At 34.7% G+C, this 27,963-nt stretch overlaps 1 protein-coding gene across 9 annotated transcripts in view; it reads left to right on the forward strand.

The window, feature by feature from the left end:
- NBEA (neurobeachin) overlaps nucleotides 1–27,963 on the forward strand; it is a 667,980-nt gene that overhangs the window by 339,105 nt on the left and 300,912 nt on the right. For all 9 annotated transcript variants that reach the window (XM_044249587.1, XM_044249579.1, XM_044249580.1 and 6 more), the window contains 2 exons: nucleotides 2,853–2,917; nucleotides 27,066–27,174. In XM_044249587.1, the coding sequence (XP_044105522.1) occupies nucleotides 2,853–2,917; nucleotides 27,066–27,174 (174 nt within the window). The remainder of the gene's footprint in view (nucleotides 1–2,852; nucleotides 2,918–27,065; nucleotides 27,175–27,963) is intronic.

A 27,963-nucleotide genomic window follows, 5' to 3' on the forward strand; every position in this document is an offset into this window, starting at 1 on the left:
GTTTTGTTAAGTCTGTGTAGTAAGTGAACTATTTTCTTTTAAATGGTACTATAATACTTTGCTGCTATTCTTAAATCTTGTTAGATCTTTTCTTATGCCTATTTTCAGCTTCTTTTCCTAATCTTAAAAGCTTGAATGATTCCCCAAATTCATCCAGACCTAGATCTTTTCATCCTCCTTGTGTTTCTTCTTTTTTGAACAATTGTTATTTAAATTCAGTTTAGTTAACATATAGTATATTATTAGTTTCAGAGGTAGAATTTAGAGATTCATCAGTTGCCTGTAACACCCAGTGCTCATTCCATCTTTAGAGACTTTTGCCTGATGGTTTGCCTTAAACAATATTTTTGTGCAAATAATTCCAAATTCCACCACATTCCGTTTTGATATACCTTCATCACTCTAAATCCAACAAATATAAACTTAAGACAACCCTAGGGGTGGGAGGGATGGAGTGGCTTGGTGATGGACAATGGGGAGGGTATGTGCTATGGTGAGTGCTGTGAATTGTGTAAGACTGATGAATCACAGGCCTGTACCCCTGAAACAAATGATACCTTATGTGTTAATAAAATAAAAGACAACCCTATGATTTTCCTTAAATGGGTACCCTTATTTGCATAGTAATATTACCATTCTTTCTATCATTCATGCTAAAAACTTAAACTCTATATTGTTCCACTTTTTTACTTTAGCCCTTAAATCCAATTTCTTATCCAGTCCTGACATCTTTTCTTTGTATTGTCTCTTAATTTCCGTTTCCCTATCCAAAACACCAGTGCATTATAGGCCCTTACTCTTTCTCTTCTAGAAAGGCATATAAAACAATCTTCTACTGTTTTCTCTGACTCAAAAATGACAAATCACACTTCTAAAACATATATTCTTGAATGAAGTTTTGCAGTCATACACTTTCATTGGCTTTCCTCATCCTTTAAACTCTAATGTCCTTGACTTGACTCAGTTATTTCTGCTGTTCCTTTATCAAAGATTGCAAATTAGTGTCTCATGGGCTGAGGCACCTCACAGGTCTTTTGTTTGATCTTTGATCTGAACAGAGTTTTGAAAACATTTTACTCTATGATCTTCTAGACACGGTATAATTTGGGATGCATATGTAGTACCTGAATATGTACTTTGAAATATCTTCTTGAAAAATCCTATGCATATTAAAGTTTCTGCTGATAAAAGAGCATTGGTGTACAAACAGTATTATAAAGGAAATCATGTTTAAGAAGTCGTCTGTAAGAATTTATTCTTCAGAGTGTCATGATTCTTGTTAAATAAGAGTCACTTTTCTCTTGAAGCTAATAGCACAATAAATATCAAGTTTTCCTGAGAAATTTGCACATTTTGTGGGGTATTGGTTTGCAATAAATATATGGGAATATTCAAAATATATAAAATGATGATTATAGAAACCATTTTATTAAAATATAGGAAAAAGAGTTTGCTGTAATTATTTTCAACAGAAATGATTTTAAAGTTTTAATAAGCACTGTAAAATGCTATAGTGATCTTGTCATTTAGATGAATTTTCATTAAAGATTATATATGATAGCTAAAAGTGGCTTTGCTAAAACCATTTAGCAAACCATAGAACCATTTAGGCCTTCGTATGATCATTACTGTCCCCAGGCTTCCACATCTCTTTTCCCAAGTTGTTGATTCTCCCTTCTGGGGAAACAGATTCATGATGCATTCTTCTATAATTCTTCACAGATTTACTTCGAGCAGAAAATATTTACAAATCCAAGTACCTACTTTTGGGGACCACATTTATTCCCAGTATATATGCAAAACTTTAAAAAGGCAATATGATCAAGAGTAGAGGAAAGGGTTGACATAGAGACTGTTTTTTGTGAAGGTGAATTTGTGACAAGTCAGCTGACTACCATGGTGTATAGCAACTTAGCAACTTTTCTCGTGGAGAAAAATTACCTATAGATGAGTGATGTGAGTGATCGATAGGGAACTTGTATAAAATGTATTAAGGAGGCATTTAGTTATAGTACTATTGAAAGGGATGTGATTTTTAATCCAAAAAATGCAACTTACCAGGTATATAAAAAATTGAAATCACTAAAATAAACCAATACCCTTTAAAAATGGCTTAAAAAATGGCTAAGGCATATTCTAAATATGCCATTGGAAGAATACAAAATAAGCAGTATACTTTCCTAATCCAAAACACTATAACAATCACAAATTTATAATGATGACACTGTGGAACTGCCAAATGAACAAATATTTTCTAAACCAGATTAGCAAAGAGAGGTTTCACTTGGATGTAGTTTTAATATTATTTTCTCCCCCCCTTTTTTTGCAAATTCAAAAGAATTCATTCATAACCCTTTTTCCTACATAGTTTTCAGTCACTTGGAATGCATGTGTAACTAGAACATTTCCAAATCAATTTAAATCTCTTGTATATAATTCTGATTTTTGTTTTGCAGCCTCAGTGAAAAATCTCTATATTCAGAGCTAATATTTTCTTTCCCAAATGATCCTAGTGCTTGTATAGTTGCATGACTAGTTATTTTATTTCTTTTGGAAGGAGGCTTTGTGCTGAGAGACTTCTGTAACCTGTGTCTCACTTTCTCAATCCACGTCAAGCCTGAAATTTACTGGGAATTCATATTCAAAAGCATCTTCTGAACTAAGTGATACAGAGCTACTTTTAAAATTTCGATTTCTTACAAAATATTTTAACATATGTTAGAAATATTTTAAAAAGATTTAGAAATAATGTAACATGGAAGTTGTTAACAACATCAATATGATCCTTAAACCAGATGTTACTTTTGTTTACATGCTCATTTTTCTGATATTTGGTTTGGTTTCTCCTTTAGGAATGGCAGAATTCTATTCAGAAGAATGCAGGACTTGCATTTATTGAACTCATCAATGAAGGAAGGTAATTAATTTTACAATTTTTAGACAATTAATCCACGTACATTTTATTCCACTAGGCAACTGTTCTCCTACCATCTGTTCCAAAAATGAGTAAGAAAATATACTTGAGTTAAATAATTTATCACACAGGTAATTAAAAGAAACAAAGTTTAAGATATAAATCATATTTATTTTTAGGGTGGGGAAAAGCATCTATGAACTAAAGGAACGAACTTTATAAGGCTTCTGTAAGATTTGAGCCCCGTCTTACTGGGTAGTAGAGTTGTTTAACACAGATCAAGTGAACCCAGTCTGCAGTCCCATCTGCCACTCCATCTGTTTTCAAAGCCTTGCTCAGTATTTGCTCCCTCAGCCCATCTCAGTTCATGTGAAGCCATTTTACCTGAACATATCATGCTCTTGGATATCCCACTGAAAATGTGAAGAATGTTAAATATGGTCAGGTTAGGAGTTCATATGCCCCATTGTTAAGATGATGCTGTAAGTAAATTTGTGTTTGGGCCCATTATTATACTTATCACTTTAGGATAAACAGTTGTTCACTGTGATTTTTCCAGTACTTTATTGGCAGTGGATACATTGAGACAGATGTTAACTGTCACCATTTTGAGATGTATGGCTTCTGTCAGCCAATGACCTGCATCCACTACAATGTTTTTTCTATGCTATAACGTATTCTCTGGAAAATAACAACTGAATATTTGGCATAATCTACTTACTTCTTATTTGAAACTATATTTAATTAAGTTGATGATAAGGGAATAATGCTTACTGTATATAAAACTTCTCTTTGTCCAGGGAGATGTCATGAAAGAATATTTTACAAGATATTCTTTGAAAATTAGTTTATATATGGTAATGAAACCTATTTTTAAAAAGTTAAATGCTCTTTAGGATTCCTTTTTAGTAATAGTTTTCTCCTATCACTTTATTATAATGCAGAGACATAACCTCTGTTTTTATAATTCATTTTATTGTATATTCCTCACTTACATATTCCATGACTGAATTATTTTTAGTCATAATAACACATCTCTAGAAGTTAGAATAAGTTTTACATTCACCACAAAGCAAAAGATGCAGGGAAATAACAGTTTTCTTTTATAATATAAATGCGAATTTTACATAATAACAGCATACTATAGTTCTTATAAAACTATTTTGTGATAAAAATAGATCATGATTATTATCCATCTTAAGGGGATGAAAAATAGAAAAAAAAAATGTTGCCCAGACTATTCATTTTCATATCAGTTATAGAAATCTCTCAATTCACATACATGCTAATTTTGTCAATTTGTTTCTACTGTGAAGGAAGAAAACAGAAATTATCTTGTCGTCAGTAACTCTCTGAAGAGTTAATATAATTGAATTTTCAGCACTTAAGATTATAGCTATTGTCTTAGAAAAGAGAAGGGGGGAAAATTTGCTGATATCAGAGGTTTTAGTTTTGATCCTATTTTACTGTTCAGTGATAAAGGTTGGAGTTCATTTTATTTTGTTTTTTAGGAAAAAAGCTGGAATTATAGAAACCTTCAAAATGTTCACCATAATGACATTCGTTCTATTATAGATTTTTAAAAAATTTTTTTTCCAATTTATTTATTTTCAGAAAAACAGTATTCATTATTTTTTCACCACACCCAGTGCTCCATGCAAGCCGTGCCCTCTATAATACCCACCACCTGGTACCCCAACCTCCCACCCGCCCCCGCCACTTCAAACCCCTCAGATTGTTTTTCAGAGTCCATAGTCTCTCATGGTTCACCTCCCCTTCCAATTTACCCAAAAGCACATACCCTCCCCAATGTCCATAACCCCACCCCCCTTTTCCCAACCCCCCTCCCCCCAGCAACCCACAGTTTGTTTTGTGAGATTAAGAGTCACTTATGGTTTGTCTCCCTCCCAGTCCCATCTTGTTTCATTTATTCTAGTTTTTTACAAAACTTAACATATTCTTACTGCAGATCTAGCAGTTATTCTCCCTTATATCTTCTCAGAGGACTTGAAAACTTATGTTCATGTAAAAACCTGCACACAGATGTTTATACCACTTTATTCATAATTGCCAAAACATGGAAGCAACCAAGATGTCCTTCAGTAGATGAATGGATAAGTAGATACTCATTTATTGAGTATAATAAATGAGTATCTATTGTGGTATAACCAGATGATGGAATATTTATTATCTAGTGATAGTAAGAAGTGAGCCGTCAGAGTACCTGGGTGGCTAAGTCAACTAAGCATCTGCCTTCAGCTCAGGTCATGATCTTAGGGTCCTGGGATCTAGCCCCATATTGGGCTCTCTGCTCAGTGGTAAACCTGCTTCTCCCTCTTCCTCTGCCACTCCCCCTGCTTGTGCTCTCTGGCTCCCTCCCTCTCTCTCTCTCTCTCTTGCTCTCTCTCTGTCAAATAAATAAAATCTTTACCAAAAAAAAATGTATATATGAGCTATCAAAACATGAAAAGACATGGAGAAACTTTAGTTGCATATTACTAAGTAGAAAAAGCCAATCTGAAAACCTACTCTATGATTCCAACCATATACATTCTTGAAAAGACAAGACTTATGGAGACAGTAAAAAGATTAGTAGTTGCCAGGAGTTAGAGAGAAGGAAGGCATAAATATGCAGAACACAGAGGATTTTCAGGCCAGTGAATCTACTCTGTTTGATACTATAATAGTGGATACATGTCATTATACATTTATTGAAACCCATAGAATGTAAAACACCAAAAGTGTTAATACTGTATTAAGTGATAATATAGTGATATAGTGAAAGTGATAATACTATATTAAGTTAGGTTCATCATTTGTTACAAATGTACCACTCTGTTAGGGGATGGTGATAATGGGGTAAAGCCTGTGTGTGAGGAGGGGGTATCTGGAAAATCTCTATGTCTTCTACTCAAGGTTGCTGTGAACCTAAAATTCTCTAAAAATAGTCTATAAAAGTAAAAAAAAAAAAAAAATCCAGGAGGTTCCCAAAAAAAGTGTATACAAATAGAATGCTCTTCATTGAGAACTGAGAGATGGTTCTCTGTTCTCTGGGCCAAGGGAATGGTGTGATATCAAAGCCTGGAAGCAAGAGACAGCAAGACATGTTGCTGGACATCTCTTTTTAGTCAGCCAAGAGCTATTTAAGTGCCTGTTGTATACCAGCCATGTAAAGGCAATGTCATCCCTTCATGGCAAGGATCGCTGGCAAGAGTCATGCCATGAGGGGGTTTCTAAGCTATGCTAAGGGTGCTGTGGTAGAATTGAAGAGAACTAGGCATAATCCACACTGTGGCAAATGGACTTCAGGGGCTCTAGACTGAATTTAATCAGAGGTTCAGTAATCTCATTTAAGATGATGATGTCATAGACTGACTACTAGTGGTATGAGGAAGGAAGAAGTGGACAGAATTAAAGTATCCTTTAGAAATTAAGTCTAGAGAATTGCTGATAGATTGAAGTATGAGAGGGAAAAGAAGGAATCAAGGAAAACTTGATTTCTGGCTTTAAAGCTAGATAGTTTATACTCTAAGTATAGCTTACTTAGAACAATACAGAAGGAAGGACATGGTCTGGGTGGGAGATGGTTTCACCTTTGGCTACACTGATTTTGTAGCACCTGTGAAATCTCTGAGTGAAAATGTTGAATACACATCTTGAACGTGGGTCTCTAATTCTGCAAAGAGACAAGGAGAAGAGGGATTTGGATTTAGGCATCCTCAGCTTCTTTGTGTAAATGGTAGATAAGGATACAGATGTGATTCTCAGCAAACCTGTGTAGAGCGAACAGAGAACCTGAGGCCATTTTACTGCTGTTCCTGCTGGGAATCCTCTTTCCCCACAGCTGTACATTATTGGCTGTTTTCTGTCATTAGAAATCAGCTTAAATGTCACCCTCTCAGAGAGGCTCCCTTGACCCGTCTTATTGAGTTACCACACTTCCATCACATGGCTCTGTTTTAACATTTAGTAAGATCATCTCATATTATTTTCGTTGTCTACATCTATCTTCCCCACCAAAATGTACTTTCCTTAAGAACTTGTATCCTCTTCACTGATCTATTCCTGGTTTCTGGAATAATACCCAACACGTAGTTCACAATCACAAATATTTACTGGAGGAATGAAGGAAAGAATGGTGACTAGAATGTTTGAGATGAAATGAGCAGTCAGCAAAAGGGTTTTCGAGCTAGGATGAAAGAGCCCACCGGATTCAGTGATGAGGCTGTCAGTGTTGATTTCATTCATATGTATGCTGGTGAATTCCTGTGTGCTCAAATGCTGGGTAGAGGCCCAGGCCCTGCTGTAAGAGAGCTTACAGTCTCATGGGTACAACAGTCTTACAATTACTGATACAATAAATGTGCCAAAGTCAAGGGTACAATGGGGAGCAGATGATTCAGGGAATGATTTCTGAGAAGGTGGTGATTTCATGAGAGAACTGGGTTCAGGACCTAGGTTGTTCTGAGCTGAGTAATGTGTGGGAGATGAGTGTTGTTCGCACATAGAGCAACTCTAAGTAAGGAGTTTGGTCAAGAAGAGGATGGATAAGGTGATTGCTGGAGGTGGGTTTGAGGTAATGGGGTATTTTTTGGAAGAAAGGAAGAACTCAAGTATTTTTTTAAATGGTCACTGAATACATCTCATTTAGATAGAGGTACATGGCTTGACCCCTTGTGGAAAAGCACTGAGAAAAGAGGCAGACAGTTATGTTGGCGTCAGGTCTCAAAGGGGTTTTTGATGATACCTTCTGTCTTCTCTATGAAGTGACAGGTAGGACCATTTACTGAAAATGAAGAAAATTTGGAGAAGTAGGTGTCACATTTGAGAAGAAAGGAGATTGTTGAAAATAACCAGTGTAAAAGAACAAGGGAGAGAAAAGATAGGAACCTTGGGCCTCTGGTCCAGATGTTGGGGGGCCAGATGGAGACTGCAGTCTTTGATACTGGAATGTTTTCCTCAGCCGTCCACAGTACAGAGAAGATGGGCATTTCCTTTAAGACACTCATTTCTCATACTTCAGTGAAAAAACGTCTTCACTGAGTGCCAACCCTTGACCCCATCCCTGTAGGGTTATACAGCTATACCCCACCCCTATTCCAGATGAGGTGCCCTCCTGTGTTCTCATAGCACCTTCCAGTTGTCCTGGTGTGTACTTCCATACAGTGTTAGGGCCTGTTTTGTCATCCTGTGTTTTGTAGGGTTCTTTCCACAGTGCCTATTACAGCCCGTCACGTATGTGTATCATTTGTATGGCATTCAAATACTAGTTCTTGTATTGATAAACTGTCAGACTCTAGGCATGTAACATAATCTCCCTCTGACATCGTTTCATATCTGTAGAAGGGTGTAACACCTTTCTTGCCCATTTTCTCTGAAGGTTGGAAATAATATATGACATTTATTATAACTGCTGCAACACAGACTTTAAAAAAGGAAGTTTTATTATTGTTGTCATTACTTACAACATATATTCAGAATTTTGCTGACTCTTGACTTTATAGTTTGTTTCCTCTCCTTTCAATTTAGGCCTTTCTCTTTCATAAATTTGAACTTGGGAGTTTCAGGTAAAAAAATATCATACGAGATAGTTGAGCTGTAGTTATACTAAATACACATTACTCCATTTATCTGGCTTTTATTTGTTGAGGCCTCCTATTTGCTAAACACAAATTAAATTCTTTATACACTCTTATCTCATTTGCATGGACATACAGTCTTTTTCTTAACTTTTTCTAATAATTTAAAATGAAGCATATAAAAAAACACTTTCTCTTGGTCGTTAGAATATTAGTTTTTAATTTGTCCTTGTAGGAATGAAGTTAAAAATCTTTAAGTGGAAATTGTTATAAATGTTTATCCTACTTAACAGCTATACTCGTGAATATAATTCATCAATCATAGCTAGAGAAAGCAATTGTGCAGTTGTCTACAATTAACAGGACAAAAACAGTTGATGAATGTGCAGCTGAATTAAAGTACTCCCTAGGACAGGCTGAAATTATAAACTGGATCATTTAAAGGAATCTAACAAAGGATCTTTATAATTAAAACAAAGCAAGGTTAATGGGATGTAAAATTGCCTATAATATCTTGGCAATAATAATTGGAATTTAAATTATTAAAATATGAATTGAACTATAAAGCAAATAAGAAAGACATTTTTAAATTATCAATTTGAGTGATCCTTTGAAATGAATTTATCATTTGCCTAAAATAAACCTTCATCACTCTTTTGAAACCATATAAGATATAATATAAGAGCTAGTGTGTATTTGTGTTTGGTACTGAATTTAATGTAAGATTAGATTCCAATTTTTATTTTGTTCTTTAAAATAGTGAAAAATATATAGCTTGCATTTCTTAGTTTTTGAAAAGGAAAAGGATATTGCATCTTAACATAATTCTTTAGTAATTATATGGCCTTGATTTGAATATCTTCTTTAATTTAACAAATGCTATATAATAATTAAAACAGTAAGTTTTGGTTTGGCTTATGTAATAATCAAAGCAATAAAGTTTGAATTTATCTATTTGTATCTTTGATTTGGCAACATCTGTATTAAAAAAGAAAAAAAAAAACAATAACTTCCAAAACTGTAAGATAAGAAACTTTTTTTTCTTAGAGTTGAGATCCTGGTTTAATTTTGAATCAAGTACCCCTGAAAACTTCTGGAAAACAGAAGTTCCCAACCAACCTAATCTATATCTTTTCCTTACTATGTGTTACTCATTTTACTCATGTAATAGGTTTTTAAATCATGCTGAATTTTGCAAATGAACGAGGGGGGAAATCTTGTGCTTTTACAAAATTAATTGTATCATTTAAATAGTATTGCTAATTTATAGACTTAATTTTAGACATTGATTATAAATAAAATGTTTACCTACAACTAAGATAAGCAAGCTATGTAATAATGGCTAGATTTCAAGGAATAAGAAAATAAATTTTAGAATTTAGTCATCATAAACTTTATTTGAATTACATTTTAACCATGTTTAAAATATATCTGCATATGTGTATATATTGAGATTCTTTATGAGGACAACTTTTTAAATATGCTTTCCTCCTAGGCAACATTATTTTAACTTTGGTAAGAGTTAAGTAACAATTCACAAAACACTCACAGTTCTTTATATTAAAAGACAAACGGCAAGAGTGCTCAATTTTTAGTATATTCATTTATATAATGCCTTATTCCCTGCTTATTCTTATTTCTTAAAGACATTAATTTTTTTATTGTTGATCTTAGCTTACTTATTGCAGGAAAATTACTTCTGGCAGGAAAATCAAGATTCAGATGACCCATTTCTTTATAGGAAACCTTGATTCAGTTTCTATCCCATTCTGACATAACTCGGCGACAGAGGAACCTAGAATTGATGTTTGTGGGTCATATGTTGATTAAATAACAGGTATAGGCAAACTAACAGGTTGCTGGAGGGACCATGCTAACATGAAGGTACAATGTGTATGGCCAGTCCAAGGATATGCTAAAGGTAAAAGGTGAGCTGAAGGAATAGAATGAGCAAGCCTGGTTAGACAAGAGAATAGCCATGGCCTGAACTATAGATTTTAGTCTAGAAGCTCTTCCTAAGGTGCCAGGGGAATTTAAGTGTTGCATATAAGCTGATTTTTTTTCTTTTTTTTTTAATTGTGTTATTTTAGTCACTATAAAATACATCTTTAGTTTTTGTTGCAGTGTTCCAAGATTCATTGTTTATGCACCACACCTAGAGCTCCATGCAATACGTGCCCTCCATAATACCCACCACCAGGCTCACCCATCTCCCCACCCCCTCCCCATTAAAACCCTCAGATTGTTTCTCAGAGTCCACAGACTCTCATGGTTCATCTCCCCCTCCGATTTGCCCCAGTTCACTTTTCCTTTCCTTCTCTTAATGCCCCCCCATTATTCCTTACGTTCCACAAGTAAGTGAAACCATATGATAATTGACTTTCTTTGCTTGACTTATTTCACTCAGCATAATCCCCTCCAGTCCCATCCATGTTGATGCAGAAGCTGGGTATTCATCCTTTCTTATGGCTGAGTAATACTCCATTGTATATATGGACCACGTCTTTATCCATTCATCTGTTAAAGGGCATCTTAGCTCTTTCCACAGTTTGGCTATTGTGGACATTGCTGCTATGAAAATTGAGATACATATGGCCCTTCTTTTCACTACATCTGTATCTTTGGGGTAAATACCCTGTAGTGTAATTGCCGGGTCATAGGGTAGCTGTATTTTTAATTTTCTGAGGAATCTCCACACTGTTTTCCAAAGTGACTACACCAACTTACATTCCCACCAACAGTGTAAGAGCATTGCCCTTTCTCCACATCCTCTCCAACATTTGTTGTTTCCTGCCTTGTTAATCTTTGCAATTCTAACTGGTGTAGGGTGGTATCTAAATGTGGTTTTGATTTAATTACCCTGATGGCCAATGATGATGAACATTTTCTCATGTGTATTCTATAGGCTGATTATTTTTTTATAAATAATTTTTTTAAAGATTTTATTTATTTATTTGACAGATATTACAAGTAGGCAGAGAGGCAAGCAGAGAGAGAGAGGAGGAAGCAGGCTCCCCACAGAGCAGAGAGCCCAATGCGGGGCTCGATCCCAGGACCCTGGGATCATGACCTGAGCCAAAGTCAGAGGCTTTAACCCACTGAGCCACCCAGGTGCCCCATAGGCTGATTATTTTTCATGTTGGTAAAGGGAAAGCCCTTTACCTATTCTTTAGTTATCGTTGTATAGACCAACATCTGACAAACCAGAATACTTCTTTTATGATATGACTGTTATAAAGGGTCACAGTCCAAGCTGGAAGAGGAATAAGAAAAAGTTCATTGTTTATGTTTGCATATATTAAATATTTAGATATTTATAAAAAACATGAGCAGACTTATGAGCAGACTTCAAAACAGTCCATTATTCATTCAAAGTCTAGATTTTTTTCATTCCTAGCACAAAGAAAAACAATAGACTTACTCTTAGGAGTAGATTGATTTTAAAAACTATTTAATATTTCTACCCAATATTTAAGGAAAAACTAATACCAATTATACTCAGTCTTTCAAAAATAGAAGAGTAAGTAATACTTTACATCTCATTTAGTGTGATTTCATCATCTTGATAATAATAACAATTACAAGAAATAAAATTACAGATCAATATCCATTGTAAACATACGTGCAATATTAATTGCCCTTATAAAAATTGTCAAATTAAATCTATATGAAAAGAGTTATATCATAAGCAAATGGTGTTTATTCCAAGGATGCAGAGTTGGTTTCAGATTCAAAAATATCTATCAATGTAATACACCATATCAACAGATTAAAAAAGAAAAAAGTAAGGGTATTTTAGTAGACATAAGAAAAACATTTGAAAAATTCAACATATATTCATAAAAAACTCTCAGCAAACTAGACGTTAAACTCCCTTAATGTAATAAATGCTATCTACAAAAAAACATACAGCTAACATCCTACATAATGGTGAAAGACTTACATGATTTCCCATTAGATCAAAAACAAGGCAAAGATGTTCTCACTCACTATTTGTATTCAGTATTGGACTGGAGGTCATGGCCAATTCAGTTAGGCCAGTAGAAAGTTCTAAGGTGGCTGAGAAAAGGTATTATAATAAGTGAATTTAACAAAGTTGCATGATGATATGAGGTCAGTATTCAAAAATCAATAATAATAATGTGTATTTATAATATATGTGAAATATTAGAAGCTTAAATAAAGCAAAACCATAATGGTATCAAAAATAACTACTTAGGGTTGTTGTACTTAATAAAATTTGTGAAAGATCTATATGATAAAAACTACAAAACATTTTTGTAAAAAAAATTAAAAATAAAGAAATGCAGAAATATGTATCCATGGATCAGAGGACCTAACATGGTTAATATGTTAGTGCTCCCCAGACTGGTCTGTAGACTCAAATCTAATCAAAATTCCAGCAGGCAATTTTAGTTTTCTTGGTAGAAATTAATAAGCTGATTTTTAAATTTCTGTGACAATACAAAGGACCTGTGATAGCGAAAATAAAAACGAACAGAGTTGAAGGATTGGTATAAAGATAGGTATATCAATGGAAGGGAAGAAAAAAGATCTTACAACTCAGTAATAAAAAGACAAAGTACCCAATATAAATCGGGCAAATGATTTTTTTTTCCAATTTATTTATTTTCAGAAAAACAGTATTCATTATTTTTTCACCACACCCAGTGCTCCATGCAAGCCGTGCCCTCTATAATACCCACCACCTGGTACCCCAACCTCCCACCCCGCCGCCACTTCAAACCCCTCAGATTGTTTTTCAGAGTCCATAGTCTCTCATGGTTCACCTCCCCTTCCAATTTTCCACAACTCCCTTCTCCTCTCTAACTCCCCATGTCCTCCATGCTATTTGTTTACAGACCATCAATCCATGTTTCTCTGCTTCTATTATTAGAAGTTAAGTAGACTAAAATGGCTTGAAGCAAGCCTTCTTTCCTTTAGTCACTGCCACATCCCTGATCTTGAGCAGCTGGTATTTCTCAATTCACCAAGTCCTATTCCATTGCTTTTCAGACTTGTATTCTTGTTAGCATTGACTGTCCTTCTGGACATTACAATTTGGAGCTGTTTACCTGGAAGCCCAAAATTTAAGCTAGGAGATTGATTATTTGACCCAGGTTTAACCCTAATAGGAGTGAGTCTTCTGGTCAATATTTTTGAAACTATTTTCTTGACCATTAATAGTGCATGAAATCAATTTAATGGGTTACCGCTATCAGCATTTTCCAAAATAGAAAATAGTAAATAATAGAAAAAATAATTGGGTGTATTATCTGTTCAGGTAAATATTGTTTGCTAAAGTGTTTGTTGTGTGGGTATGTGGGGTTGTGATATGAAGTATATTTCTCGTATTTTACTTTGAGACACAGTTTAAAAGTCACTCTTCTAAGCTGAATTGACAGTTTTTGTGCCTTAAAACAACCGTAACATACCCTATTCTAATAGCAATGTTTCTAAATCCATATTAAACTATAATCTCAGTAAGTTATACAAATCCTTCATACTGGTATTAGCTTGTTGAGACTGGTTTTACATAGAAGAGTAAATAGCTAAGCAACCTATGACCGAAGAGATTGGAAAGGAGAAAAGTAGGAGATTTTATATAAATTGACCATTTTGGCCTTTGAACAAATCAAAAGTAACTCCCTTTGCATGTGTACCGTACAAGTTGATTTACTTAATCTAGTGACCAAACTAGTATTAGAATACCTGGGGACTCATCTTAAGAAATGACCCTAACCTACAATGTTAAATACATGTATATATGCCCTTTGTAATCCTTCTAGTGGTGTTATTTCTGAGCTAGTTAACTTGGGGATTGATTTTGGGATTGTGCAAATAAATGAAGTTAACTAAGCAGTGCCATATTCCCCACGTGAAGAGAGAGACATGGAGATTTCTAAGAAATCATATCCAGACTTTCCCATCATTTACACTGTGTGAACTCAGTGGTCCTCAAATGTCAATGTGCTTTAGTATCACAGGGATGTTTATGAAACATGTAGATGCTAGGGTCTGACCTCAGACCTGTGCAGTCAGTATCTCTGGATAGGAGTTATATCACCATTTTTAATGTGTTCTGCAAGTGATCAGTACACCAAATTTTGTACACCAAAATGTACACCAAAATTTGAGAACTATGAGAACTACTACACTTTATTCATTCATCTTAGGAGTCATCTAAAATTATCACCATCTTTACACATAACTGGAAACATAAATATAATCATAAGCTAAGTGTTTTTTTCCCCTATGCTTCACTAAGGAGTATAATAACTATTTAGGTTCATGGCAGATTATAATATAAATTTCTACCTTTATGTCTTTGAAATGATAGACTTACTTGAAGCCTCAAGTAGGTGATAAGAAAATGAATCTTCATCCAACATAATTACTTAATTTCCAGGGCTTTTTTCATAACAGTTAATTAGGCAAGGGGGTAGGTTTCAACCAGTGCTAATTCCCTCTCCTCACTGCCCTTTCTCTCTTTAATGCCTCCCTTCCATTTCTAGTCCTTAGATGTCAATCTCAAACTCCGAAATTGTCCTTTAGGTTTTATCTTCCTTCTTTCTACGTTTCCCAAATCAAAACTCCAGTTTTCTAGGGAATCTGAGACAAGGGTAAGTCTGATTATATTTGTATAGAATAGGTTTTCATATAGTAAGTTGATCTAAAAGCATGAATAATTCGTAGATCTTATTCTCTGGGAAAGATTTAGTGTTTTAAAAGAAAAACTTGATACTGTATGTAATTTTTTTTTTTCTAACAGCCGTAGAGAGAGAGAGTTTTCAAGTCTCTAATGTCTGTTTTTCTACTTTTCTTTCCTTTGCACCAAAGAAACACTCAGGGTCGTCCACTACAGAGACCCCCTACTATGCCCCAGTTTTCTAATCTTTGTATTTTACCAGTCATATAATTGAGTAAATTGGGTCTTGCCTAAAAAAATACAAAGTTTTATGAGTAGTACAGTTCATAACTAATATGCTGACTTACAAATCTAGGTCTGAATATGCAGAATCAGTTTGAGAGTCCCACCACAAACTGATGTGGGGATTCATAAACAAATTTCAAGATCTGCCATTGTTTTTCCTTCTTAATGAATGTAAAAGAACCAATGTATCAATGTGTACCTTTTAGAAAAGTGAACTACTATGGGGGGGCACATAGTACATATCAGACGCTTCACAAGTGTTCTCTCACTTGTGCTCATCACAACCCTATGAGCTGTTGTCCCTCCTTAAAGAAAATGTACTTTTGGGGAATGTAAGGAAGTTAAAGTCAGAGATACACTTCTCAGGAACAACATAGTATTTATTCTGCTATTTTCATAAGGTGAAGACTTGTTGGCACTAAAATATTTCAGGAACCAGTAGAGCCCAAAGTTTGTAAACATTTTCTAAAATTTTTTAAAATTTAAAATTAAATTATAGGGTTTTTCTAGATTTTTAAACAGTTGATTTTTTAAAGACTTTGTTTATTTATTTGACAGAGCACAACCAGGGAGAACAGTAGAGGGAAAAGCAGGCTCCCCACGGAGCAGGTAACCTGACTTGGAGCTCCATACCAGGACACCTGGGGATCATGACCTGAGCTAAAGGCAGATCCTTAACCAACTGAGCCACCCAGGTGTCCCTAAATAGTCTATTAAAGAGTATCATACAGGAAACAATTGAGCTTCTCTGACCCAACCAGACTCTACCTTGCAGTGTCACCAGAATCTCTATGCCAGATTGTGGGGCCAAACGCAATTCTGCTCCTATGCTGTGTGACCACTTAACTTCCATTTGGAGTCTGTCTTCTTGGCTAAATAAATCAGGATCTAAAAATCTAATCTTACAGTTTGGACATACATTTTTTCCCACAGTTTATAAGATATCTGAAATAGTACACCCTCATTTTCCAATCAGGAAACTGAAACTCAGACACAAGGAAAATTGCTCAATTCATAATACTGATAAAAGGCAGAACCTAAATATAAACTAGATTTGCTTTTGTCCCCTCATTCATCATAAATAATGGAATACTAATTTTTCTGACCTCTTGTATTGCTTTTTCTATTGATTTTTTTCTTTCATCAAATTACAGAGCTTATATTTAAAATTCAGTATCTGTTAATCTCAAGTCAAAGACAAGCAATTATATTATAACAATACTGCATAAAATTGGATTCTTTCTAGAATATCATATTTTGTCCTACTGATATCTGTTCCATTTAGAATAGATTACTTTGTTTTGTCTCTTGACTTCTTTCCTATATCCATGACAACTCTTGTCTGTTTCAAAAATAGGAATAAATAGGATTGATCAAATTGATGGGGTTTTTTTCTATTTCCATAAGGGCTACTTGGAATGCCTGGATGGCCGTTGGTTAAGCATCAGACTCTTGATTTTGGCTCAGGTCATGATCTCAAAGTTGTAAGATGGAGCCTTGTGTTGGACTCTGTGTTGGGCATGGAGCCTATTTAAGATTCTCTCCATCCCTCTCCGTCTGCCTCTACCCCACCTCTCTTTTTCTTTAAAAAAAAAAAAAAAAGAAGATGATGATGAAGATAATTTCTTTCATTTTCTGTATTATATAGATACTATGAGGAAGAAAATGTTCGGTAATAGATATTTCTGAGTTACCCTGCATTTTTTATTTATACCATTTTCTGTGTGCTAAATGTACCATAGTATTTCATGGTGTTAAAAAATTACCTTAATATTAAAATTCTATTTCTTCTTTGCCCCTCCTTCTCATATAACATATTTGTGTATTCATTCAGTCATTTATCCATTTAGCCATATGTTACTGGTGAGTCCATATTTCATACCAGGTACCTTGCAAATCATGTTGGCCTTAGAGATGAATAGGCACTGTACCTAATTTTATGAACTTCACAGTCTAAGAGAGAAAAAGTACATAAAACAATGTGATAAATATTATAATGCCAGCACATTTGAGAAATTGGAAGGTCTTTTAGCTTTTTTGGGAGGAGGGGGTGAAAGAGTTACAGGAAGAAATGGCACTTTTTGAAGTCCTGAAAGAGTGTGAGTTTTTAAAAGAGCTCCAAAGATTGTTTTCTAGGACATGGAATAAGTACGTTAAAGAGGCAGTAAGATTAGAAAATTAGACTAATATCTGTATATAGTGAGTCTAACTATTATCTTATCTATTGAGTAGACATTTAAGAAATTTAAGTGTAGATAACACTAATGGCAAAGTGAAAAAAGCTGTATTGATGGAATATTATTTAGCCATCAAAAGGAACAAAGTATTTATACATACAACAACATGGATAAACCTGAAAAACATTATGGTACTAAAGCATCCAGACACAAAAAGCCATATATTATATGATTCCATTTATGTGAAATGTCCAGAATAGGTAATTCCATAGATATGGAAAGAAGATTAGTTACCAGGGGGTGGAAGGAGTAAGAAAGGGGAAATTGGAACTACCAATAGGTAAGGGGAGTTTTTGTTTTAGTGTTGTTTTTATTGCAATATAACATAATGCAAATTTAAGGTATATAACATATTAACACATTTATACATTGTAGTGTGATTGCTATCATAGTGATAACTAACACCTCTATCATATTATATAATTATCCTTTCTTTTTAGTGGTTGGAATCATTAAGTTCTAGTCTCCTAGCACAGTTTATTAAAATAAAATATTGTATGGTCAATATAATGTGAAATTTTAGATCTCTAGGGCTTATTCATTGCAAGTCTATAACCTTAAACAATATCTGGCCTACACCTCCATCCCCCATCCCCTGGAACTATCATCTTACTCTCTGCTTTTAGGAGTTTCGGTTTTTTTAGATTCCACATATAAGTTATATCGTACAATACTTGTCTTTCTTTGTCTGGCTTATCTCAATTGTATAAAATGCTCAAGGTCTTGAGCATTTGGCAGGACATCCTTCTTTCTTGTGGCTGAATGATGTTCCCATTTTGTGGCTGAAAGATGCTCCTTATCTTCTTTATCCATTCATTCATTGATGGACACTTAGGTTGTTTCCATTTCCTGGCTATTCTGAATAATGATGCAGTAAACATGGGAATGCATGTATCTCTTTGATATTCTGTTTTCTTTTTCTTGGTTGTATTCCCAAAAGTGAAATTGCTATATCATCTTGATGTAGAGTTTTTAATTTTTTGAGGAACCTCCATATTGGTTCCATAGTGGTTGAACTAATGTACATTCCTACCAACAGTATACAGGTGTTCCCTTTTCTCCACATCCTTGCCAACCCTTGTTATCTCTTATCTCATTGTGGTTTTGATTTGCATTCCCCTAGTTATTAATGATGTTGAGCATCTTTTCATGTACCTGCTTGCTATTTGGATATCTTCTTTGGAAAAAATATCTAATATGGGGTTTTTTGAGGAATGATGGAAATGTTCTAGAATTAGATAGTGCTGATCATTGTACAACATAGTGAATATACTAAAAACCACTAAAGTATACATTTTTAAATGGCATTAATGTGAAATATATCTGAATTTTTAGAATGCTATAAAATTTAAGGTAAAATAAAATTTAGTGATAACCAGAATCTTAGAGTTTACCACTGAGAGAATGGCCACTACTTAATTTATAGTGTGTACATGTCAGATTCAAAGAAATAATCTCAGAAAGACAAAGAGACAAAAAATGTGCAAATAAATTGTATTTATGTAATAAACATGCATATACATCTAAAATAGGGATTGGTTTTTCAAAGTGATAATGATATATAATTTGTGAGTTTGAACTGGACAATATTGGACAATAATGTGTAAGACAAAAATTGTTAGGTCATATTGTTGTAGAAGACAGTTACAGTATTAATTTTATACTTTGTTAACTATACCTGATAAAATTCCAAGAATAACAGTGAAAAGAATTGCATAAACACAATTCCAGTTAGTGAAAGGAAAAAAATGAGAATAAAACAAAACATTAAAAAACTGAGACTCGGGCGCCTGGGTGGCTCAGTGGGTTAAGCTGCTGCCTTCGGCTCAGGTCATGATCTCAGGGTCCTGGGATCGAGTCCCGCATCAGGCTCTCTGCTCAGCAGGGAGCCTGCTTCCTCCTCTCTCTCTCTGCCTGCCTCTCTGCCTACTTGTGATTTCTCTCTGTCAAATAAATAAATAAAATCTTTAAAAAAAAAAAAACAAAAAAAAAACCTGAGACTCACAGAAATATTGTGTTAGAAATAAGTACATTGTATAACAATGTGCACAATTAAGGCAAATAGACAATAATTTCCATTAAGAACAGAATTTGTGAGGTTTTTTTTTTAAAGATTTTGTTTATTTGACAGACAGAGATCACAAGTAGGCAGAGAGGCAGGCAGAGAGAGAGAGAGGGAAGCAGGGCCCCCGCTGAGCAGAGAGCCCCATGTGGGACTCGATCCCAGGACCCCGGGATCATGACCTGAGCTGAAGGCAGCGGCTTAACCCACTGAGCCACCCAGGCGCCCCAAGAATTTGTGAGTTTTAATTAATTTTATGTTCTATTTACTAAAGACATTCCTGAAACCTAAGGAATGTTAAAAGTAAAAAGATAGACAAGGATATGGTGGACAGTAACCAAAACAAAGCTTACACAGGTATGCTAAGATACAAAATAGGTTTTAATATTCATTAATATTAATATTCATTAATATTAATGAACCAGGTCATATAGTTTTTAAAAAATTGATTTTATCAGTAAGGTACTACCAGTCTATACTTTTATGTTTCATAAAATAGCATCAAAATATGCAAGGCAAAAATAGATGGAACATCAGGAAGAAAATGACAAATCTTCCACCTTAATGATTTTAATACTCTGATATCAATCATCAAAATATCCTTCACACAAAAAAATTAACAAAAACATACAGGATTGGGGGCATCTGGGTGGCTCATTTGTTAAGCATCCAACTCTTAGATTTCTGCTCTGGTCATTATTTCAGGGTTGTGAGATCAAGCCCTGCATCAGGCTCCATGCCTACCTTGAAGCTAGCTTGGAGCCTGCTTAAGATTCTTTCTTTCCCTTTCTCTCTCTCCCCTACCTACCTCCTGCCAAAAAAAAATAAAGGAGAAGAAAAAAGAAAGAAAGAAAAGAAATACACGAGATTTGAGTGACATAAGTTAGCGGGTTTGATATTATTGTTAATCAGTGGGAGAGTCTGCATTGTGTGAATGAAGGTCTCCATTCTTGGATTCCCCACAAAAAGATATACTTGAGGATGGGTGCTCCAATAAAGACAGCCAGAAGGAAAGCAGCAAGCACAAAGTAGTTTGGGGATTGGATATTTGTTGGGTCTTTCTGGGCCGGTAGGAGCTGTTTTGTCGAGTAGGGTGATCACTTACGGACACTACTTCCAGTCATTTGGGGGTTGGGAGGGGTAGTTTTTGACCCTACACAGTTTGTACTGGAATCATCATGGCAGCTTTTCTCCATTGGGGGCTGTGCTATAACTGCAAAGCAAATGCATTGTAATGAGTTTAGGGGCTACCCTGGGGCAGAGGTAGAAGAGGAGAGGGGCATGCTCCATACCTGAGGCTCTTGGTCTGTTAGTCCCGAAGTCTTAGAAGCTTCAAGGTCAAGATGTTGTACCCTTGGGCTTCTAATGTGAGCCCTCTATCACCATCCTTGCTTCTACCTCAGGTCTCTATCATTCCCCCTCAAGGTCTTGGGAGTTTGCCTCCAGGCATTCCTTCCACTGTCATATCTAGCTTTTTCCTAACATTATAGGCATGTATAGAACTTTGTGCCAACCATAAAGAATACATATTCACAAATAAATGAGTCACATTAATGGAGTCTGATGACACAGCCAGATCATCTCATCAAAATTTTAAGAGTTAGTGTTACCGTGATATCTGATAGCACATTTACATTTAAAGGCAAGAAGAAAACTAACAGCCTCATAATTATAGAAAAAATTTAAATATCTAAGTAATTTATATTTTAAAGAAAAATCAGAAGAGAAAAATATTTGAAACTAAACAGTAATGAAAATGCTAAATACTAAAATGGATATAATGCAAGAAAAATGGAATTTGACGATAAATGTGTAGCTTTAAAAGCTTATATTAGAGAATAAGCCTAAAACTAAGGAGCTGAATCACCAGCTAAAAAAATAATGTCCCAGTTAGAAAAAACAGAATAAGCCGTCACAAAGTAGAAGGAAGTTGATAATAAAGACCAGAAATCACTGAACAGAAAAATAAGTTACAATAGAGTGGATGAACAAATACAAAGTTTTTTTCTTTAAATAATAATAACACAGGCAAACTATCCCAAGATTGATCAAGAACAAAACAGAAAAATAAACATCAGAAATTTAAAAAAGAAACATAATTGTAGATAAAACAAACTTGGAGGGGTGCCTGGGTGGCTCAGTGGGTTAAAGGTTAAAGCCTTGGCCTTCTTCTCAGGTCATGATTCTAGGGTGCTGGGATCGAGCCCTGCATGGGGCTCTCTGCTCAGCAGGGAGCCTGCTCCCCCCACCCCGCCTGCTTCTCTGCCTACTTGTGATCTCTGTCTGTCAAATAAATAAATAAAATCTTTAAATAAAAAAAAACAACTTGGAAAAGATAATGAGGGTGCTATCAAAGTGTTTTACCATTAAAAATAAAAATTTTAATGAAATGGGAAGATTCCTAGAAAATATATAAGTTCTAAAGACTAACAAGTAACAAAACCCTAAAATTCTAAGTATGAAGGAAATTTAATCAGTAAAAATTCTTCCTACAGTAATAGTTTAAGTATATGCTACCAAATGTTCAAATAAAACACTGTTCCAACCATATACCAACTGCTAGAGAACACAGAGGGAATGCTCTTAATTCATTCTTTGAGGACTGTTTAATCCTGACTACAAAAGCAAACAAGATGTGTGGGAGAAAGGAAAATCACAAGCCAGTCTCCATTATTAATGTAGATGTGTGAATCCTAATTAAAATATTTGCAGAACTAAGTCCAGCCGTGTATAAAGATATACTGTGTCTGTGGGAGTGGAGAACTGGGGAAGGGAGAAGGGGGAAAGTTAACCCAGGAATGCCAAAGTTGTTCATTATTGTAAAATTCCGAAAAATGTCTTTGATTTATCCTATTAAATCCTTATTATCCTCTCAGTATGTTCAGACGCACCCAATAAAATTCAACATTCATGATTTTTAAAAAAATAGTCTTAGCAAATGAGAAACAGAAAAGGATTTTCTTAATCTGAAAAGAGTGCAGAAAACATGCCACTTTATTTCTAAAACTTAAAAACAAGTTAATCTGGGCAACATATTTTGCCATATACATAGATTAGATTAAACGATGAAGAGGCAAGAGAATGATAAACATGAAGTGCAGCAGAGTGGTTAATAAATGTGTGTGTTTATGTGTTAAATATATATCCAAATCACTACAAACATACCTTCGAGTAAATACAGTATTTTTTTAAATAAAGAAAAAATTTAAGTGAATAAAGTTAGAATACTAAAGACATTTCTGTGGACTCTCAAAACATGAGTAAAAGAAATTGGCTGTGAAAAAGAAATAGAAATTTCATCTTCAATGAAATTTGGTTTTGTGAGTTTCCTCAACAGTCCAGATATAGGACAGAGGAGGGAGACCAATGTCTTAATCTAGGGAGGCCTGAGCAATTGTAGCAAGTAGATAAGAATTGAATGGCAGTGCCAGCAAGAAAGTAGTTACAACATGGAACTACGGGATGGCAAGTTCAATGGGAAAAGAAGTGAATCTGAGTGGTGGAAGAAGGATTAAGAGAAAATAGAGGGATTAAACAAGTGCAGTTAGAAGAATTCAGAGCTTGTTTTTGCCTGGATCCAGGGGAGGGACAAATAAAGGCAAGAGAGAACAATAAGTGTAGGGAGGTTGTAGCCAGAAAGTAGATTGTTGGAGTTTAAAGATGTAGGAAGTGAAGACAATTAGGGCCAGTAGAGTGATTTCCTGAAATGAAGTAGAATTGAAGTTTCTAAAGGAATCATAGATTTAGGTATTTTTAGATCCTGTTAAAAAGGGACAAGGAATTGTGATATACTCTGGGGAATGGTTTTCCCTGCGGATAATGAAGTTACCCAGAATGATTAAGTCAACTAAGATTCCTTCTCTCCATGGAAGTAAAACAACCTATGTTAGTTGATGTGTAACCCATAAGTATGTTCATTGATGCAGAACTCATTAGTGTCAGAGCAGAGCTAGGAGGACAGACTGACTTTCAGATAATTGATACAATTTCTCTGGTGTTTCTGAGGTAAGAGTCTTCCCCACCCCTGCCCCTCTCTGCCACCATGCCTCTTTGCTTTACCAATCCACTGTTTTGCTCCTGGGGAGTCCTACCTATTAACTGCCAGACCCAGGGCCTCTCCCTCCCTGCTGTCTTCTGTTAATCTATTTAAGTTTTGTAATCCACACTAATTTGCACATATTAGATTTCCTCCTGGCTTTCTTCAGCTTTCATGCACTAGACAAAGCCATTGAACAGAATATTCCTGTATTTCACATCTCTTTTCTCTTTTGAAGCCAGCCTAACAAATATAGACCAATTATTTCATCAAAACTTAATATTCAGAGTTTAAGTTACAGTCTTTTTTTAACTTATTTTCTTTTTCTACCTCCCTCAGTGAATTGAAGATTATCTGTATGATTTTTGCCTTCTAACATTATAGAGAAGTCTGAGCCTTTTTTCCAAGTATTGTGGTTTCTAACAGATTCCCCTAACCTTTTTGTTCTTTGAATAATTTTTATTATCATTAACTTTTGTTCTAAAAATTAAGAAAATATTCCCATTGGAATGTGCCTGTGTTCCTCTTAAGTAACTGGAGAGAATATTGCTGCATGTTTCCAGGTGATATTTCCACTTACTCTGCTGCTATGCAAGATTTTAATTGTGCCTGTGTCATACGGTGGGAAGTCCCTGCTGGTCTGAGAGTGATAGCGATTATTTACCTTAAATCTCCTCATGGAGTGATGATGTCAGACCACATATGGACTTTGGGGGAATAGGTTTTTTACTGAGAACTATCTTGAATTCAGTATCTACATTACTGCCTTACGAAATATAGAGATCATTCACCTGCTGATTTTTATAGAAATGCTACACAGTTATCGCACATAATTTGGTGAAAAGATAGTAAAACTTACTGCTATGTAATTCAATTTTAATATACTTCAAAGAAGAAATAAATTCAGTACTGACTCACTTCCAAGACATATTATAGAGCTTTTACAAATTATATTTAAGCAATAATTTAGAAATATCAGGATGCTCAGTAATGGTTTTTTGTTTGCTTATTCATATTTATCAGTGAAAAAGATGAGTTTGCTGTGGGTAGACAATGTAGTGAACAATATAGGAATAGTTACTAGGAGTTGCTCTTTAGTATATACAAAAGTTAAAACGAGGTTCAATCTTTCCCATTCTGATTAAAATTTACAACAACTTGAGCAAGAAAAAAATGATAATTCATTTCATTAATGAGCAGTGGAAATAAAGAACAGCAGTCTTAAAAACAGCACTCTTGTTAAAAATCTAAGTAGAGAAAAAACTGGACCATGAATGGAGGTAAGTATTCGAATTGAATCTTGAAAGGACATAGGTAAAAGAATAGACATTATTTTGTAAGTTTCCCTTAAAGAAAAACCCAGAAAGACTTAAGGGTAACTTCAAATGTCCTTCGGTTATTATTTTGTTTTGTTTTGTTTTGTTTTCCTTTATTGCTATGTAACTTCCTTACTTTTTTTTTATGTAATGTAAGTCACCATATAATAATTCATTAATTTTTGATGTAGTGTTCCATGATTCATTGTTTACATATAACACCCAGTGATCATTGCAATACATGCCCTTAATACCCATCACCAGGCTAACCCATGACCCCACTCCCTCCCCTCTGAAACCCTCAATATGTGTCCCAGAGTCCATAGTCTCTCGTAGTTCATCTCTCCCTCTGATTCCCCACCTTCATTTTTCCCTTCCTTGTCCTGATGTCCTCCATGCTAACATTCAAGGAAAAAAAAAAAGTTTTTTAATCCCTCCTACATGTTCTATGTATATGCTAATGTATTTCACATCTTTTCTTTGTATTTTTTTTAAAGATTTTATTTATTTATTTATTTATTTATTATTTTCAGCATAACAGTATTCATTATTTTTGCACCACACCCAGTGCTCCATGTAATCCGTGCCCTCTATACTACCCACCACCTGGTACCCCAACCTCCCACCCCCCCGCCACTTCAAAACCCTCCGATTGTTTTTCAGAGTCCATAGTCTCTCATGGTTCACCTCCCCTTCCAATTTCCCCCAACTCCCTTCTCCTCTCTATCTCCCCATGTCCTCCATGCTATTTGTTATGCCCCACAAATAAGTGAAACCATATGATAATTGACTCTCTCTGCTTGACTTATTTCACTCAGCATAATCTCTTCCAGTCCCATCCATGTTGCTACAAAAGTTGGGTATTTGTCCTTTCTGATGGAGGCATAATACTCCATAGTGTATATGGACCACATCTTCCTTATCCATTCGTCTGTTGAAGGGTATCTTGGTTCTTTCCACAGTTTGGCGACCGTGGCCATTGCTGCTATAAACATTGGGGTACAGATGGCCCTTCTTTTCACGACATCTGTATCTTCGGGGTAAATACCCAGTAGTGCAATGGCAGGGTCATAGGGAAGTTCTATTTTTAATTTCTTGAGGAATCTCCACACTGTTCTCCAAAGAGGCTGCACCAACTTGCATTCCCACCAACAGTGTAAGAGGGTTCCCCTTTCTCCACATCCCCTCCAACACATGTTGTTTCCTGTCTTGCTAACTTTGGCCATTCTAACTGGTGTAAGTTAGAACTGCCTGTCAAATAAATAAATAAAATCTTTAAAAAAGAGAGAGAGAGAAGAAAAGGTCTTCAAAGGATATTGCTAAGTGAGAAAAGCTAGGTACAGAAAAGACTGTATAATATACTAACAATAGTGTAAGGAAGTTGGGGGGGAGAATGTATTTGTATTATGTATTTTTAAAAGTCTCTGAAAACATGCAAGAAACTAATAACAAACGGTGCCTGATGTGTTTGGAAATCATGTGTCTAGGTGATAAAGGGAGGCTTTTCACTATGTCTTACTATAATTTTTCAAAACAATTTGAATATTCAAATAACTTTTTTAAATTTGTTTAAAATGAAATTTATAGATTTCCTAATATATGGCCATCTAGATTTTGTGTGAAAACTTACTTCTATGATAGTGAATTCTGTTGTTTTAACCATTTACTTCAAAGGTGGTGAATTCTGTTTTAACCATTTAAAACACTGTCGAAAAGCCTTGATTCTTTTGCATTAACTACATCAAATTAAGTGAATCATTCTTTCACAAGACACACAGTACTTACCACACAGAGGCATTGTTGTAACATTTTTATGGTATATTTCTGTATTTCAAATGTCTTTGAATTATAATTTCATCTATCTTAATGTCATAATGTAACTTCAAACTTTATGCATAATATTTCAAATACTGAAACTTGATTATTAAAAAGTAGTATTAACTGAAGCTATTAAGAATAATAATTCCAAAGATATCTTCCTTTTTAGATTACTATGCCATGCTATGAAGGACCATATAGTTCGTGTTGCAAATGAAGCTGAGTTTATTTTGAACAGACAGAGAGCTGAGGATGTACATAAACATGCAGAGTTTGAGGTAAGGTTTTTATAAAGAAGGTTTTTATAAAGAAGGCTTTTTATAAACTGTTTTAAAGCAGTTCTTTTTTTTTTTTAAAGCTTTCGTAAATGCCAAACACAGAGCACTAATTTTTACCTCATTTACAACATGCAGAAATTCTTCTTACAATATGCCTAACCCTTTGGTAGACTGAAGTTGTTCTGATGTACTCTTAAAGGCAAATAAGATTTTATGATGCAATTACTTTAGTAATTTTTAAACTAGTTTATGTATCATTTAGAGATGGGCATATCAAGTTGTTATATGAAGAACCTCAGTTTTACCAAATATTCCATAATTTATTATTTATCAATATATCCATCTTTAGAGTGACTGAAGATCACTTCAGTTGTCTTATTGTTAGAATCGATACTTCACTGACAACTTAAGCTTTGCTATTATATGATATACATGTAGATCTAATCATATATTGGGAATAGAATAATTTTAAAATCCTCAAAATACCTTGGCTAAAGAAAAAAATTATCATTTCTATTTCACGTGCAAAAACTAAAGTGTATTGAGATATTGTATATTCTATACTAATAGGTTTTATAAAAATATTTTTATATTTCCAGCATGTTAACAATTATTTGCCATTATTTGAATTGCTTCAATTCAATATCTTGATTTCAGTGTTTTAAATTATAATGATTACTTAATTCATTCAATTTTTGACAAAACTTGGTTTCAGAAATACTCAGGTGACCTGCCATTTGGCTTAGGTTGAACTGTCAGTGGCCCTGAAAATACTCTTCTTCTTTATTT

Source organism: Neovison vison, chromosome 5, assembly GCF_020171115.1.
Source record: "Neovison vison isolate M4711 chromosome 5, ASM_NN_V1, whole genome shotgun sequence".
Lineage (NCBI taxonomy): Eukaryota > Metazoa > Chordata > Mammalia > Carnivora > Mustelidae > Neogale > Neogale vison.